Consider the following 17,036-nt stretch of genomic DNA (forward strand, 5'->3'; position numbering starts at 1 on the left):
TTTCTAGTTTGAGAAATTATTCCATAAAATTCTCCGAAATGCTTTAATGTAGTCAAATGTGTGTGATGTAAGGACATTGGGACATTAGCCTCCTTTTGTCACTTTAATCTTAGCTGAATTCCACATCTTAACATCAGATCTGTGCGGAGCGAGCGCCATGTTAATGTTCTTCACATTAGAAAAGCAACAGAAGGATTTCCACATTCCTTTACTCCGTGTGACTGACTCGCTGCATGACGTCCTCTCCCCCCCCCCGCCCCGTCTCCTCCAGTTTCCTCCTCCTGCATCCTCCTCCAGTATTCTCCTCCAGCATCCTCCTCCAGCATCCTCCTCCAGCATCCTCCTCCAGCATCCTCCTCCAGCATCCTCCTCCAGCATCCACTGCAGCGCTGGGGATTTGTCTTGGCCAGCCGACCGTTATTGTTTTAGGTGATTAATGGAATTGCACAACGCAAGTTTTGGTCCAGATTTGATCTGCCATAGGATTGATAACCAGAGGATGTACTAAGTCCAGCAAGAAAACCTGGACTGGTCATTTTGAAGAGCATCTTCTGCAGTAAAGGCTGGGCGTGAGGCTGCTGTCCATGTGGAGCAGCAGCAGCAGCTCCGGGTCAGAGGTCAGAGGTTTGGTCGGGTCAGAACCAGCGGACCAGGACCTGGTCTCCATCCTCGATGGCGTAAAAATGCAGCGTCTTCAAGTTGCTTTCCATCTCATACTCTCTCCCCTCCTTCTGTCAGGAAGAGAACAGACATTCTTAATTAATTAGCCATTGATAAACAATGAATTTATAAACAAGGTTTACAAAAATGCACCACTTTTGTTCTTAGGATTAAAGAAATATTATTATTTAAAAAAATGTAAAGTATTTTTCTTTCAAGGTCAACATAGTGGATCAGAAGACAATCATGAAATTGCTCAATAAACCCTTGGACTCTCTCTAAAAAATATTCTGTACAAGGCTCTAGAGAAAAAAGAAAAAAAGAAAATCACAAAATAAAATGTACACATCTTCAAAATGTCAAAGTTGGCTTTAATACACAAAGTTGAATGAATGACTATGCCCTTCAGGAATGACGGTCAAGACATTGCAGGGCTGTATATTAACTAACTACTACGGTGTTGTGCTGGTACCTTGTTGCTGGTGTAGCTGAGCCTCAGGTCGGCTGCTGGGACCTTTAACAGTCGATACAAAAACCCCTTCACCTTCTGAATGTCCATGGAAGCTGCAGAGACGAGACAAGAACAGGACACTCCACTTAGAGCAGAAATACGTGAGGTTCCCGACAAACATGTGTGTTAACCAGAACCAGAGAAACCTGATGTAAACACTGACATTATACCTGGAAGTTTCTTTTCTACTGGCTTTCGCTCGGCATCATCAGGAAACACAAACGTAATGTCTGATGAGGAAAGACGATGTGAACAAAAGTTGATAAGAAAATGTCAGACTTATTTCTCTGCTAAGACCAGATATGTGCAGCAGCCAATCAGAAAGCAGATGGAGAAATACACACTCAGAAGCTGATTCTTCAGGGCAGAAGACTTTGGCTTCTTCAGCAAGTCTTCATCTGGGGCTCCATACTCTGCAAAAAATACACCCCCCCCATCAAAATCATCATCTCATGAGACATCTGATCTGAAACTCAACCGTGACAGGTATCTTTCTGGAATTACAGAGTTACTGATGAGTATAATTAGGTGATGGTTATGGACACATTAAAAATAAACTGACAGAATGAATCACACAGGAGAACCAGCTTTCTTTGACAATTTGGGGAATTAAAACTTGAACTTCGCTACCAGTCGGCGTGGCTCTATTCTTGCACATGTGCAATTCTCAGCCGAGATGGGAAGAAAGAAGATGCCTCACTCTGTTTTTTTTTTTTTTTTGCCGACAATAATGGACAAATAAATTAATTGACTCTTTTTATTATCGATTTTTTTTTTTTTTTGTCCAGACCTCTTTAAAAGGAGGTCTGGAAGAGCAAAGCACATATCAGATGCTTTGTTACACAGAACACACTGGAAACTTCTCCATGGAAAGTCTTAAGTTAAATTTCGTGAATATAGTTGAAATGTGTGAATACATGAATACTCTTCCGTACTGATTCTCACTGATGTAAAACATGCTTTCTACTGTGATTTGGTTATTGTCCAATTTACCAACAAACCCAAAATAACGCCAAAGCAACAGTTGACTGAAATGTTTTTTTCTCCAGACCAAGTCATGGGCCGTTTATTGTTTACCTTTTCATCGCATCCCCCCCTTTTGTTCACTTTCTTTAGGTTTTACTGTAAAACAAGGTGGAAACAGTTGAGAAAAGGGGCCAGTGTGAGCGTTCTCATCCGCTGCTGAGCACCATTATTCTTCAGTACTAGAGCATTGGCACTATTTGCTAATGCAGCCATAATATAGTAGAAAGGTTTTAACCTACACTATTTAAATGCTTCAGATGCAGATTGTTGTAATGGGGACAGATCTTCTATTGTTTTGTTTTTTTCTATTGCTTTTACATAATTCAATTGACAGCGTGGGGAGGGGGTGGAGGGAAACTGAAGCAGAGACTTGACTGAAGCTCAAACAGAACAAAACAGAACATGTTATAAATATCTGACTATTTCATTGTATTACTTCATAACATGCTGATAAAACAGGCTTGTCATGCATTAAATATATTTATAAAATGTATATTGTAGGGGTCCAATGATTTGTCGATGCTGTCGACAAAAAAAAAAAAATCGATAATAAAAAGAGTCAATTAATTTATTTGTCCATTATTGTCGGCAAAAAACAAAAAACAGAGTGAGGCATCTTCTTTCTTCCCATCTCGGCTGAGAATTGCACATGTGCAAGAATAGTGCCACGCCGACTGGTAGCGAAGTTCATTAAAAGATGTATTTTTGAATAAAGTGTCCATCTTTCTTGTTTTTGATAATCATTTAAACAGCCTCTGTGAAATGTACAAGCGAGAGCTAAATAAGAACCATTTCAGTATTATGAGATTTCAATAGATGATGAGTAATCAACTATCAGAATAGTTGTTAGTTGCAGCCATAGTATATTGTAGTATCTCTATTAGCTCTTTATTGTAACACGCTGTGGCATTGAATGAATAAAAAAGATTTTACTGTGTGTATTTCTATAATTAGACAAGAGTCAAGGAGTAATAATGTGTGAAACATCTGCAATAATGACATAAATAGAAAAGTCATGAATGCCTCCATAAGTTTCCCAGAGGTTCCAGTTTTTGACACAGCCTTGATTCTGGGTAGTTTTCAAAGTGAGCGTAACTTACTGTTGATGAGGTTTTGGTAGCGTGGGTGCTCGCTGGTGAACTCGGCGCTGGCTTGACCCGGTCCTCCGGCCTTCAGCCAGTCCTCTCCAAACATCTTCATGTAGTCCAGCTCTGCCCCCCGTCTGTCTTCAGCTTTCACCTGAAGGAAACCCCAGATCAGCTCAAGCACACGTATCTGAGGGGCTTTCAGACTGCAAGGACCGCTCCTTTCTGCACGTCCCCCAGGGTTGGAAGTCAACGTTCTCGCCATCTTTTACTGACATCTTCTAACTAAGGCCACGTTTACAAATAGCCGGGTATTTACAAAAACGGATATTTCCCCCTCTAGGTTTTGAAAAATATCCTCGTTTACACGAACCTGCATGAATACGCTGTTAAGGTGCTATGAGCAGCCAAACCTGCAGGGGGCAGTGTAACGAGAAGATAAAGTCATGCTAGCCAATCAGAATCCTGGAAAAAAACATCAACAAATGACACGTGTGAAGCCTGATTTATGGTTCCACGTTAAATCAACGGCGTAGCCTACGTACGGTGCGGGTCGCCGCGTAGCCTACGCCGTAGGCTCTGCTCTGCTCTGTTGGTGTAACGCGGAACCATAAATCAGCCTTGACTGCCAGTTACTTCCAAGACGGAACGAGAGTCTTTCGTTTGGAGTGACAGAGAAGTGGAGTTACTTTTAAGTGCGACTTTAGAATATAAAACAGGTAAAATACAAGAAAAAATTGACGGTGGCCAAACAAATTGTAAACACAGGTCGCACAAATGACGCTGGTGACGTTTCATAATGTGACGTTCTGAACTTGAGCCTAAATCTCTGTTTCCCTCCGTTTACAAGCAAACGTGAAAACTGAGTTTTTGAAAATCTCCACTTTGGCCGGAGTTTTCAGAAATGATGGTTTTTGGAGACTTTGAGCTTCGTTTTCGTGTAAACGAACGGCCAAAACAGACAACAACAGTTTGTTTTTAATTTCATAAAAGCTATTGGAAATGACTAATTGTCTCTAATTTTCTATAATATTCGATCATTAATAAGTTATAGAGTATTTCAAAATCTCCATACATTTTGTCTGATAAAACAAAATTACAGAGTTTAGGTTTTTCCTCTGAAATACAGTGACGAAAGCAAACATAGGTGCTTCTTCTTTTTTCTTATTTTTAGTTTAACGCCACACTTAATGGGGAGTGAGGTAGACACCCCCATTTTAGGGCTTATGTTTGAAACGTTTCATTTAGACGGAGCATGACCGTCAGACACTGCTGGCTTCTGTACATTGACCATCATATCCATCACACCACCAGCCAGCGCTAGAATTAAATACACTAGTATGAACAGCACAAATGTTTTAGTGGCCCCACTGCAACATGATAAATCCTGAAAAACCTGATCCCAAGTGGCCAACACTCAGCAATATCTTCACAGCTGACCTTCCTGCTCTGCATGCAGATAAACACACATATCATGTTGGTCTGCAAACACCAAATGCCCCACACATGGTCATTATTTCATCATAGGTATTGCATAGACCTAACTGACGTTAGCATAGACCTAACTGACGTTAGCATAGACCTAACTGACGTTAGCATAGACCTAACTGACGTTAGCATAGACCTAACTGACGTTAGCATAGACCTAACTGACGTTAGCATAGACGTAACTGACGTTTGCAGCGACGTAACTGACGTTTGCAGAGACGTAACTGACGTTTGCAGAGACGTAACTGACATTTGCAAAGACGTAACTGACGTTTGCATAAACGTAACTGACGTTTGCAGTGACGTAACTGACGTTTGCATAAACGTAACTGACGTTAGCATAGACCTAACTGACGTTTGCATAGACCTAACTGACGTTAGCATAGACCTAACTGACGTTTGCAGAGACGTAACTGACGTTTGCATAAACGTAACTGACGTTTGCAAAGACGTAACTGACGTTTGCAAAGACGTAACTGACGTTTGCAAAGACGTAACTGACGTTTGCATAGACGTAACTGACGTTTGCAGCGACGTAACTGACGTTTGCAAAGACGTAACTGACGTTTGCAAAGACGTAACTGACGTTTGCATAGACGTAACTGACGTTTACATAGACGTAACTGACGTTTGCATAGACGTAACTGACGTTTGCAGAGACGTAACTGACGTTTGCATAGACCTAACTGACGTTTGCATAGACCTAACTGACGTTTGCAGAGACCTAACTGACGTTTGCAGAGACCTAACTGACGTTTGCAGAGACCTAACTGACGTTTGCAGAGACGTAACTGACGTTTGCAGAGACGTAACTGACGTTTGCATAGACCTAACTGACGTTTGCAGAGACGTAACTGACGTTTGCATAGACCTAACTGACGTTTGCATAGACCTAACTGACGTTTGCAGAGACGTAACTGACGTTTGCAGAGACGTAACTGACGTTTGCAGACACCTAACTGACGTTTGTATAGACCTAACTGACGTTTGTATAGACCTAACTGACGTTTGCATAGACCTAACTGATGTTTGCATTGACCTAACTGACGTTTGTATAGACCTAACTGACGTTTGCAAAGACCTAACTGACGTTTGCAGAGACCTAACTGACATTTGCAAAGACCTAACTGACGTTTGCAGAGACCTAACTGACGTTTGCAGAGACGTAACTGACGTTTGCAGAGACCTAACTGACGTTTGCAAAGACCTAACTGACGTTTGCAGAGACGTAACTGACGTTTGTATAGACCTAACTGACGTTTGCATAGACCTAACTGACGTTTGCAAAGACCTAACTGACGTTTGCATAGACCTAACTGACGTTAGCATAGACCTAACTGACGTTAGCATAGACCTAACTGACGTTTGCAGAGACCTAACTGACGTTTGCAGAGACCTAACTGACGTTTGCATAGACCTAACTGACGTTTGTATAGACCTAACTGACGTTTGCAAAGACCTAACTGACATTTGCATAGACCTAACTGACGTTTGTATAGACCTAACTGACGTTTGTATAGACCTAACTGAACGTTTGTATAGACCTAACTGACGTTTGTATAGACCTAACTGACGTTTGTATAGACCTAACTGACGTTTGCATAGACCTAACTGACGTTTGCAAAGACCTAACTGACGTTTGCAATGACCTAACTGACGTTTGCATTGACCTAACTGACGTTTGTATAGACCTAACTGACGTTTGCAAAGACCTAACTGACGTTTGCATAGACCTAACTGACATTTGCAAAGACCTAACTGACGTTTGCAGAGACCTAACTGACGTTTGCAGAGACCTAACTGACGTTTGCAGAGACCTAACTGACGTTTGCAAAGACCTAACTGACGTTTGCAGAGACGTAACTGACGTTTGTATAGACCTAACTGACGTTTGCAGAGACCTAACTGACGTTTGCAGAGACCTAACTGACGTTAGCATAGACCTAACTGATGTTTGCATAGACCTAACTGACGTTTGCAAAGACCTAACTGACGTTTGCACAGACGTAACTGACGTTTGCAGAGACGTACCTGACGTTAGCATAGACCTAACTGACGTTAGCATAGACGTAACTGACGTTTGCAGAGACGTAACTGACGTTAGCATAGACCTAACTGACGTTAGCATAGACGTAACTGACGTTAGCATAGACGTAACTGACGTTTGCATAGACCTAACTGACGTTTGCATAGACATAACTGATGTTTGCAGAGACCTAACTGACGTTTGCATAGACCTTACTGACGTTAGCATAGACCTAACTGACGTTTGCACACACACACCTCACAGTTGTTGAGGGAGGCCAGGTGTTCCAGTTTGGCGATAAACAGCTGATTGGCCGTCTTATAGTTCATATCACTGGTCACCAGCCGGTTGCCAAGGCAGACAAGCTTCTCCAGACGGGGAAGTTTGGAGAGCTCGTTGATTACACACCACTGAGAGAAAGACAACATATTTCTAAATGTTAGTTCCGCCACACTACAAAATGATGGATGATACTAGTCACGGAGCCAAAACACACTGAATCTGGTTAAATTCATCACTGTCTTTTCGTAATCTCAAAGTCTGGTTTTATTTAAATCAATATCAAACAAAAGTAAAACCTTATTTTAAATTGTGTATATTTATGAAAATGCATGCCACGATCATAACATTGTGGGATTATTTCAGTCCTGTGATAAAGAATTCACAAAAAATGTATTATATGTATGGGAAATATCACAAAGTAAAACGTCCATTTTGTTCAGCTAAGGCCTATTTACACGTACAACGTCCCATTAAAAGCATCTTTAACATGACCACATTGATATCTGCTAACTTTAGTTTTCTGGTTTTCACTATACATGGAAATATAAGATATATATAATATGTGGCTAGAACAGTCTCGTAATTCACAAATGCACAGGCCGATTCACAAATGCACAAGCATGGAGTAGACGCACGTGTGAGGGCTCCTGTCTGCGCCTTTAACATTTCACTTTTTCACTCCACTATTTCACAGTCTGGGCGGTCTACATCGAATAGTCTACTATTCCATCCATAACGTTAAAGAGAAATTTTATAAGGTGTGGGGGCCTTTCTTAGAACACCACCAATTTTCAGATTAGTGGCTCCATCTCTACTTAAATCCCCCTAATGATATCATTATTGCTGTTTCCTTTTTTTAAATAAATTATTTAGTATGTTTGGAGATAAGTTTCCTTCCCTTAATATGTATTTTCTACTGCTCACTTCATTACTCTCCTCGAACTGAAACCTGACTTCGAGCTACTGTTTTTTTTTTTACTGCTCCAGGAATGATGTACCGTCTTCCTTTGATGTGCAACCTGACTTGTTGGGATATGGGGGGGGGACTTTGCTCCAGACATTTCGGTAAATTAATCTCCTGACGATATGCGTGTGCTGCTCGTCCCCGTCAGGTAGCGCAGCCAGCTCTCTGCTGCAGTCTGTCTGGTTTGGAGCTGAATCAGCGGGACAATCCCATGTAACACGTCGTCAAACCAAACGGAGCAAATACAGAAATATCTCATGCTGTTTCTCATCATCAACCGCAACGGCGCTCGCGTAGTACGTGAGGAGAGCGCGTCGTACCGGCAGTGACCGATAGGGGGCAGTGAGCAGAGCAACAGTTGGAAAAGATTAAATATTTAGTAGTAGAGGTAGTAGCAGTAGCAGATTAGAACAAACACACACGTTTACATGACACCATTGGATGAAGAGGAGATTATAACATTGCTTTGGTTGCGATCTCGGCAAAGGAAACGTTACCAGCGACCTCCGCGTCACTTGAAAAACACGTCTGTAAATCAGGTTATATTTGTGTGTGCATCAAAAAAAACATTTGTGTATCTTGTTCTACGCACATGTGAATTGTCCTGTGCATTTGTGAATCTTGTCCTGTGCATTTGTGGATCGGCGTGTGCATTTGTGAATTATGAGACTGTTCTAGCCCCATAGATATGATATAGATATAGATATGTGTCGTCAAAAGAGTAAGAGTGGACATTGACCTCTGTGATGTTATTGTCGCGCAGGTTGAGGTCCTTGAGAGCTGAAAACATGGCCGTTTCACACCCTGCACAGCAAGGATTGACAGAGTCAGCGTTTACCCAAACAGCTCAGAACACTTTCTGAGAATTTCATATGTTGTTTCCTTGAGTAACATGTCAAAAACATAGCAAACACAATGACTGATGGTAGAGCACTGACCTGGAGCAGCATCTTCAAATTGAATGCTTGACAGTCCAGTATTGTTCAGGTTGAGATACTCCAGTCTACAACACAGCAACAAGGAACAACACTGTCACGCTTCTATGGACATTAATGGTGATGTGCTGTTTTCTTTGTTATACAACCGACTGTAATAACAATATGAAGCTTCTCCTTTACATTTCTAGATTTTAACCAAAAATATAATGTCTCTTTAAACAGAATGAGGATGTTCCTAATGATTGTACCTGGGCAGGGCAGATAAGCTGAGCACAGTGTCCTGCACTAAGGCATTACTGGACAGGCTGAGATGCTTCAGTGACTGCAGCACTCGCTCCGGCCTTTGAAAGGGAAAAGACAAGAGTTGCAGTCGTTGGTTTCACAATGACATGAATGAATACAATATGAGGATAAAAGAGATGGGTAGGATGATGGCTGGGTCACCTCTGCAGCTCTGTAATGTCGTTTTCTTCTACGGACAGATTCTCCAGTTGAGGCCACATGGGGGCGCACTCCAGAATCTGACCAGAGACAAGAGGAGAGGGGATAAGAATAACTCAAATATGAACTTTAAACCAAACACTGCAAGCACATCTGGGATTGAAACATCATCTCGTGGAAGACGATCAATAGCTGCAGGGGACCAGATCAGATGATGATCCATCTGCTCTGAAGACACTAGGCAGTGGCCCCTTTGTACTGCATGAGCATCATTTGCTCACAGCCCAATGAACTATTACAGCATTCTGTGTTTACGTGAAAATACTATTCCCTTCTTCTAAGCTGAAGAATATGCTAAACCAATATCTTAACTCTTATACAGGTGACCCTCTACTACGGGGGTCGGCAACCTGAGGCTTTTTTTTTTCTTCTTTTTTTTCCCTTTCTTTTTAATCTCGATATTTCAACTTTTTTCTCGAAATTTCGACTTTTTTCTCAACATTTCAACTTTTTTCTCGACATTTTGACTTTTTTCTCAACATTTTGACTTTTTTCTCAACATTTTGACTTTGTTCCTCAACATTTTGACTTTTTTCTCAACATTTTGACTTTTTTCTCGACATTTTGACTTTTTTCTCAACATTTCAACTTTTGTCTCAAGATTGTACTTCAACATTAATCTTGACATTTCGACTTTTTTCTCGAAATTTCAACTTTTTTTCTCGACCTTTCGACTTTTTTTCTCGACATTTCGACTTTTTTCTCAAAGTGCATAATGAAAAAAAAAGTCTTCCCCCAGTTATAACTAATATAGATACATGCTGCATGTTTTTCCTTCATTCTAAGGCTTATACAAGACTTTTCATTTTTTGCGGCTCCAGACATATTTGTTTTTTGTGTTTTTGGTCCAATACGGCTCTTTCAACATTTTGGGTTGCCGTCCCCTGCTCTACTATGAAGTCTGAATGAGTTCAGGCGCTACCAGTTACCTGGAAACATAACAAAGAGGTAAATAAAGTCCACCCATCTGCCACATGATCTCAGCATACAGCCTGCAACAGTCCTGAGCAAACAAGCATGTTTCAGGATCCATTGCAGTTTGCATATCATGGAAAGTTGGATTTGAATATGTCATCATACATCGTCTTCACTAAAAAAAAGCGTTGCCGCTTGAAGTTTCTCACACTCTCATTTTTTTAACTTGATATGGAACATGAAGCAGCTCTGTCTTTGCTTTGAAACCAAATAATTAAAAAGGAAAAAAAATCAATCCTACTCATTACTGGTTCCTCTTATTCTTGCCGATTAGAAAGCAAGGATCTGCATTTTGCACAAGCTGCTGGCACTAGATAGAACAGTGGTCCATACGCACATGCAAGATGTTTTAAAAGCATGTACCTCTCTACGAGAACAGGGAGTGCAGACTGGGGGTTACTAATCTTTTTAACACGACTGTGTAAGAATAAAATGTGCACCATGGACACAAATTGATTGAAGATTTAGCACAAATCATCACGGTATCTTTATAGTATGTGTGCAGAGCTGTGTACCTGCGGCCAGGTGATCCTGCAGTTGTTGAGGACGAGGACTTTGAGGTTGCAGAACGCTTGGCAGTGAGCTGAGGGGTCAGAGGGCAAACTCAGCCGGTTCTGGCTAGAGACACAAAAAGAAAACAAGCCAAAAAACACAATGAAACATTGAGTGGGAGGAAGGCTGGCCATGAAGAGAGGACTTGAGAGAAGATGGTACCTGAGCTCCAGTCGCTCCAGTTTGTCCAGCTGTTCTGTGATGGCGGCCACGTCTTCCCAGCAGCAGAGCAGAGACCTGGTCAGGTCCAGCCAGGAAACATCTGAACACATCTGTTAAAGATGTTCACTCTGCCAACACGGGCCACGGTTACATGATGGTTTTTCATTCAGAATTAATTATTCCAAATTAAATCATTCAGAATTAAACTATTTTCCCTCGAGTTTACATGGAAATAGTAATTCTGAATTGAGGTTTACATGGAAAACACGTTTGATCGGCTTTATCCAATTGCTCTCCAGGTCTGGGGGTTGGGAAGGTTCTGATTGGATAGGGGGGCGGACCGGAAGTTAAACTACCGGAAGAAAAACTAACTTAGCCGCTACAACTTTTGAAAAGTTCACAATTTTGTCAGTTTCCTGTTTCCATCTGTTCTTTTAATTATTTCCAGGTCCTCCAAGCTATTTATTAAATAAATCGTCTCTGCTCTTGTCGCAGAATTATTCTATTCGGATTTAAAATCGGAATAAACCAGCCACTTACTTCGGAATTAAGTTTAATTCGGAATGACCATTTTCATTCAGAATTAGGTATTTTTTACTAATTTTAAATCAGATGTCATTTTAATTCTGAATTAAAGAGGAATTAAACTTCCCATGTAAACGCACTGAGTGGTGAACTAAATCATCTAAATCATCAAACCTCACATACCCTTCAATATTTATTTACTGTCTTCGGTGGTTATACTGGGTTTTCTCCTAATTTAGTCGTTGCTGGCTTCTCTTTTCATTATTGCTAATTCACCATCGTTACACTTATTTTATCCATCCCACAGATGAAGATTTTCAGTTTTTAAACTCTCCAAAAACTACATAAAAGCAGCACTTCTTCCCAATGATGAAATTATGTTTCCATCTGAGTATTTGTACATTCACATCAGAAACAGCCACGTTGGAACTCATGGGACTGTTAAAAGATACTGGGTGTTGTTTTCCTGATTTCTCCAGCAGGCCCAGGCCCGTTCACCTCCACCCTGGCCAGCACCACTGACGGAAGATCCTCCAATCTACACAAAGAAAAAAGTCAGATTAATTTAACCCAAAGTCCCAAAAATTTCCAAAAATTCCCAAAATGATGTCTGAAGCTTTAAATTTCATGTTGTAGAAATGGAACATAATATTCTTAAATGTGGATGATGTCCCTATTGAGTCTGAGTTGTTATCATAATTAAGTCAATTAAATCAGTAATTAAGCCTCTTTGTTCCTACAAAATGTAAAATGTCTTCTTTTGGCTGCAATATGCAACTTTGCAGCAAGATGTCACAGAATCCTACACGAGACCCTTAAAACAGTTTCCAATTGCTTTGTTTCCCTCTAATCAAAGTGAATTATAGTTATTGTTTGGCCATTCATTTTACATTTTACACTTTGAAATTCACCCTCTATTTGCCTTAAAATTTTAATCTACTGTAAACCATTCATGCGTGATGAAAAACCTTATTTCTAACATCACATTAACACTCGCCCACATGCAGTCTCAACTATCAGAACGTCCAGCCTCTGCTCCCTCAGTGATGACTATCTCTGATGTCATGATCTCTGTGATCTCAGTGTATAAACTTATTGATATTTCCTTCTACATATCCCTCTTTTTCAGAGTATTTCAACAGATTTATTGTAGACGAGTGCATGAGTGACACTAGTCTGCAGAGAAAGGTCTTCTTCGGCACAAGCAACCAACAGTTCCTTTATTTCTTTGTCCTTCTAGTTTTTTGTCACCTTTGTTCAAATGTTACTGCATTCTGCACGAGTACTCTAATGAATTGTGATCATTGCTTGTGTCTGTAATATTTCCCACAGTGACTTTATTAACTATTTAAAGGGGACCTATTATGGCATCTAATACACATTTTATGTCTTAAAAACAAGTTTTTGATTTGTTTTTTCTAAATAAATTAGAAATTCAGCCTCTGATCCATGTCTTTATCTTCCCATTCTCTAACCTCATTATCTATGCAGGATTCTGAGTGGGCGGGGCTATGATAATGAGGCTCTGTGCTGATTGGCTGCCTGAATGACGCGTAGCAGGGGAGGACACAAAGCATCGCTTGCGTTGGTTTTTACAACCAATAACAGAGCGATTCGCATGTCTAGCTCGAACAGACGCCATCGTGATACACCGCTACGAAAAAAATGGCGGAAGCTCCGCTCGGCAGAGTTAGTTGTGGGCGTGGTTTCATGCGGGCGGCTGTACAGACACTGCAGAATCTGGTTGCTTTCCTCCTTCTCTGAGTTGGCAGGCTGAGGGGAGACCACTTTATAAATGTTAAAGCAAGAGAAAACCTGTTTCTCATAATAGGTCCCCTTTAAGTTACTGAGATTACCGCTAATCATGCTAGGGGGGCTAGCAATTCAATTCAATTCAATTTTATTTATATAGCGTCTAATACAACAGAGTTGTCTCTAGACGCTTTACAGAGACCTGTACCCAGAACATGACCCCCGAGCAGTTATTACACTAGCAGTCACGAGCTTTTCCGTATTAAAATACCAGTTTCAATTTCATGTGAAGGAATATTTGATTACTTTTAGGAAGCACTTGCATTATCCCATCACTACTTCTATGAGCAGAAACCACCAAACTAACTTTGGACTGGTTTTTCTTTTTTTTTTTTTTTTTTCAGCATGCGAGTATCACAGCACCATGTAACACATCAGCAATGATGACACTAGCTTACAGAGCTACAGTGGACATAATGGGACTGGCCACTCAACCCATTTGAGAAAGTAATGAAAGAAGAGCAAAGACGGAACCGATCAAGGAAGACACCAAAGGACACGAGGCTCAGCCCTGGACGTGATTGTAAAAGCAACATAACACTGAGCTAAAGTGTTGTGAAGTTTCTTTGTGATGGATTCAGCACATTATCTTAAACATGAAGAGGAACACATACATAAACTGTCAGAGATTTAAATGGGCACATCTGACTGATCTTCTTACCCACATTGTACAAACACAAACGTACCTTCGCTCCTCAACATCCGACCAGTTTAACTTCCTGGTACAAATGGAAATCTCCTGACTCAGCACTTTGTCCATGTTGATCTCATACTGCCGTTGCACAGCCGTTAGGTAGTCCACGCCAAAACTCACCTTTGCAGGACGGACAAAGGAAGCTCCTTTAGGGTGTCTGAAACAGATGGGACAAAGCCTTAGAGTTGAAATATTTAATAAGTCATATCTTCGAATGATTAACCCACTGAGCAATTATAAGTACCGGTATGTGTATGTGGCACTGTAAAAGTGGAGCCAAAAATTGTACTCAAGTAAAAGTACTGTTACTTCAGAATAATATGACTCAAGTAGAAGTAAAAAGTAGTCATCCAAATAATTACTTGAGTAAAAGTTTTTTTTTTTTTCAAGGCATGCCTTGAAAAGGCCTATGATCTGTAAAGCGACCTTGGGTTCTTTGAAAGGCGCTATATAAATGCAAGTTATTATTATTATTATTATTAAAAGTAAAAAAGTACTTGATGACAAAACTACTCAAGTACTGAGTAACTGTTTAGTAACATCTGATTTATTTTTTTAACACAACCATTCAAACAGACAAAAGTACAAAATAATCATCTTCAGGCAAATTAAATCAATAAAATAATAAAAAATAAAAAATAGCTTAAACTAAAATAATCTTAAAGTAAATTCAAGTACTTTAATAAATAATAAAATAAATAAAAGAATAACGGAATAAAAAAATAAATTAAGCACAAGTAGCACAAAATTTCAATCCTTTGTACTTTTCTTTTTTAACCAGCAGAACTAGAACAAACATGAACTCATAGAAACTCTGTGTGTGTTTGAGTCTGTGTAAATGTGACAAAACATGCAAAAACAAACATTTTTCCCAAACAATCACCCAGTGATGTCATGAGATTGACGCGTACGCGGATAAAAGGGATAAAAGAAAAGTAACAGCTCAACGTAGCCTAATGTAGCGGAGTAAGAGGAACAGTTTCTTCTTCACAAATCTACTCAAGTAAAAGTAAAAGGTATAGTGATTCAAAACTACTCCTAAAAGTACAACATTTCCCAAAACTTACTCAAGTAAATGTAACGGAGTAAATGTACCTCGTTACTACCGCCTCTGTTGATTTCACCTCTACCCAGATAAAGTCACTTCCAGCACTGAAAATCTTTGCTACTGACCTGCACAGTGTTTGGCAGAAAGCATGGATGTTTACCTGCATGTAAAATACTGCACTCCTTCATGGCTTCCATCGTGTTTGCCTCTCTCTGGGTTATCCCACTCCACACCCAGCCACAGCCCTAGAAACACAGAACAAGTATGTCTCATGTGGTTTCCACCGGGGATTCAATCTGGTGGTTCAGGTACAAGTGTCACAAAAAACTTCACTACTAAAATAATAGAACTGTTTCTAAATTCAAATAATCTACTCTACACCAAAAAATCTCACATACGCTGCGTCCGAAATCGCATACTTCCACCCTAATGAGTATGCAAAATGAGTGTGCGAGATTTTTTAGTGCGTCCGAAACATTAGTACATACTCAATAGTATACACTATCCATACTCATTCCGGATAATTTTTTAGTATGGATTGATGGACACTAGCTAAGCAGAAACTTCCCACAATGCAATGTAGCGGCGTTTGGTTGCTAAGTGATACGTATATATGTCATAAGTATAATATTAAGTATAATAATATTATTATATAATATTAATATTATAATATTCGTATTTAATAATATTATATAATGTCATCTTGTTTGGGCCAGAATAAACGGGAAAGAGCGGAGCGGAGCGGTGCTGCTACTGCTGCTGTAACAGGAGTTGTTACCATGGTAACAACTCCCCCTCCCAACGGCAGGAAGTGCCGTGTGGCTCTGAGTAGTACGTCCCAATTAATGCAGACTACTGATATTTACTCAAAAGTGTGCCACATTTAAGTATACTTTTTAGTATTTCCTCTTTAGTATGGCATTTCGGACGCACCCATACTGTTTTTTTGCAACTCATTAGGCTGGAAGGATGGGATTTCAACCAGTGTCCTCCTAGTGTGTCCACTACATCATCTTATATTTGCATTATAACGAACATACCTCACATATAAACACACACCTGAACACGTTCACCAAATGAGTATGAAATGTACGTGGTTAAATTCTAAAACAAAGACATGTGTAAACGGTGATCTCACCTGCGGTCGGTGGCACCGGGCCGACGTACCGCACCGTGGCCCGCTCCCCGGCGCTGCAGACCCGCCGGCCCACGGCCGCCTCCCCGGTGGGCTCCCCGGTGGGCTCCCCGGTCCTTTCCCCGGTCCCCTCCGCGGTCCCCTCCACCCTCATGGAGCCTTATGGCCGACAAACACCAGACAAATCAGACTCACTGCTGGAAGACTGACGGTCGGAGCTGCATTAGAAACATGTAAACACTGCAGTTATGCTCGCTTGATCTGATCATTGTGGTTGTTTTCTTTAAACACATCATCGTATTTACCTGTAGAATTTAACAGGGGTCGCTTGTAATATTTATAAGCTTCTGAGCTCGTTATTCTACAGATTACAACCAAAGAAGAGCATGAACTATAAGGTTAACGCTCTGACAACATTTCAGGGCTGGTTCTTCACCGGAAGTGGCACATTTTGACGTCGGACTCGTTTCCACTTTGCTTCTTCTACTTCTTTCACATCACAGACAACATTTAGAAATATACAGTAAATAAACAAAAAAATTGTATCATGCAATACATAGTTTACATCATAAGTATTATAGTCACCGGAGCAAGATGGTTGTTTACTTTGTATTTAAAAGATAGTTCAAGGAAAACCTGTAGGAACCTTTGT

General features: G+C 40.4%; 1 protein-coding gene across 3 annotated transcripts; it reads right to left on the reverse strand.

Moving 5' to 3' along the window:
* Positions 1 to 257: 257 nt before the first annotated feature.
* tbce (tubulin folding cofactor E) lies at positions 258 to 16,826 on the reverse strand. 3 transcript variants are annotated; one of them, XM_061726236.1, is made up of 17 exons: positions 16,690 to 16,826; positions 16,388 to 16,602; positions 15,410 to 15,494; positions 14,194 to 14,358; positions 12,148 to 12,233; positions 11,171 to 11,270; positions 10,972 to 11,074; positions 9,425 to 9,501; positions 9,229 to 9,321; positions 8,981 to 9,045; positions 8,782 to 8,846; positions 7,054 to 7,206; positions 3,298 to 3,436; positions 1,516 to 1,584; positions 1,342 to 1,401; positions 1,133 to 1,224; positions 258 to 731 (listed from the first exon to the last, which is right to left on the reverse strand). In XM_061726236.1, exons 2-17 carry the CDS (start codon positions 16,536 to 16,538, stop codon positions 636 to 638), a joined length of 1,599 nt encoding a protein of 532 aa, XP_061582220.1. In that variant the 5' UTR covers positions 16,539 to 16,602; positions 16,690 to 16,826; the 3' UTR covers positions 258 to 635. The 3 variants fall into 3 exon arrangements, with proteins under 3 accessions (XP_061582220.1, XP_061582227.1, XP_061582213.1); XM_061726243.1 differs by having other exon boundaries at positions 258 to 728; positions 16,388 to 16,543; positions 16,690 to 16,820; XM_061726229.1 differs by having other exon boundaries at positions 16,388 to 16,543; positions 16,690 to 16,820.
* Positions 16,827 to 17,036: the final 210 nt, after the last annotated feature.

Source organism: Cololabis saira, chromosome 1 (assembly GCF_033807715.1).
Source record: "Cololabis saira isolate AMF1-May2022 chromosome 1, fColSai1.1, whole genome shotgun sequence".
NCBI lineage: Eukaryota > Metazoa > Chordata > Actinopteri > Beloniformes > Belonidae > Cololabis > Cololabis saira.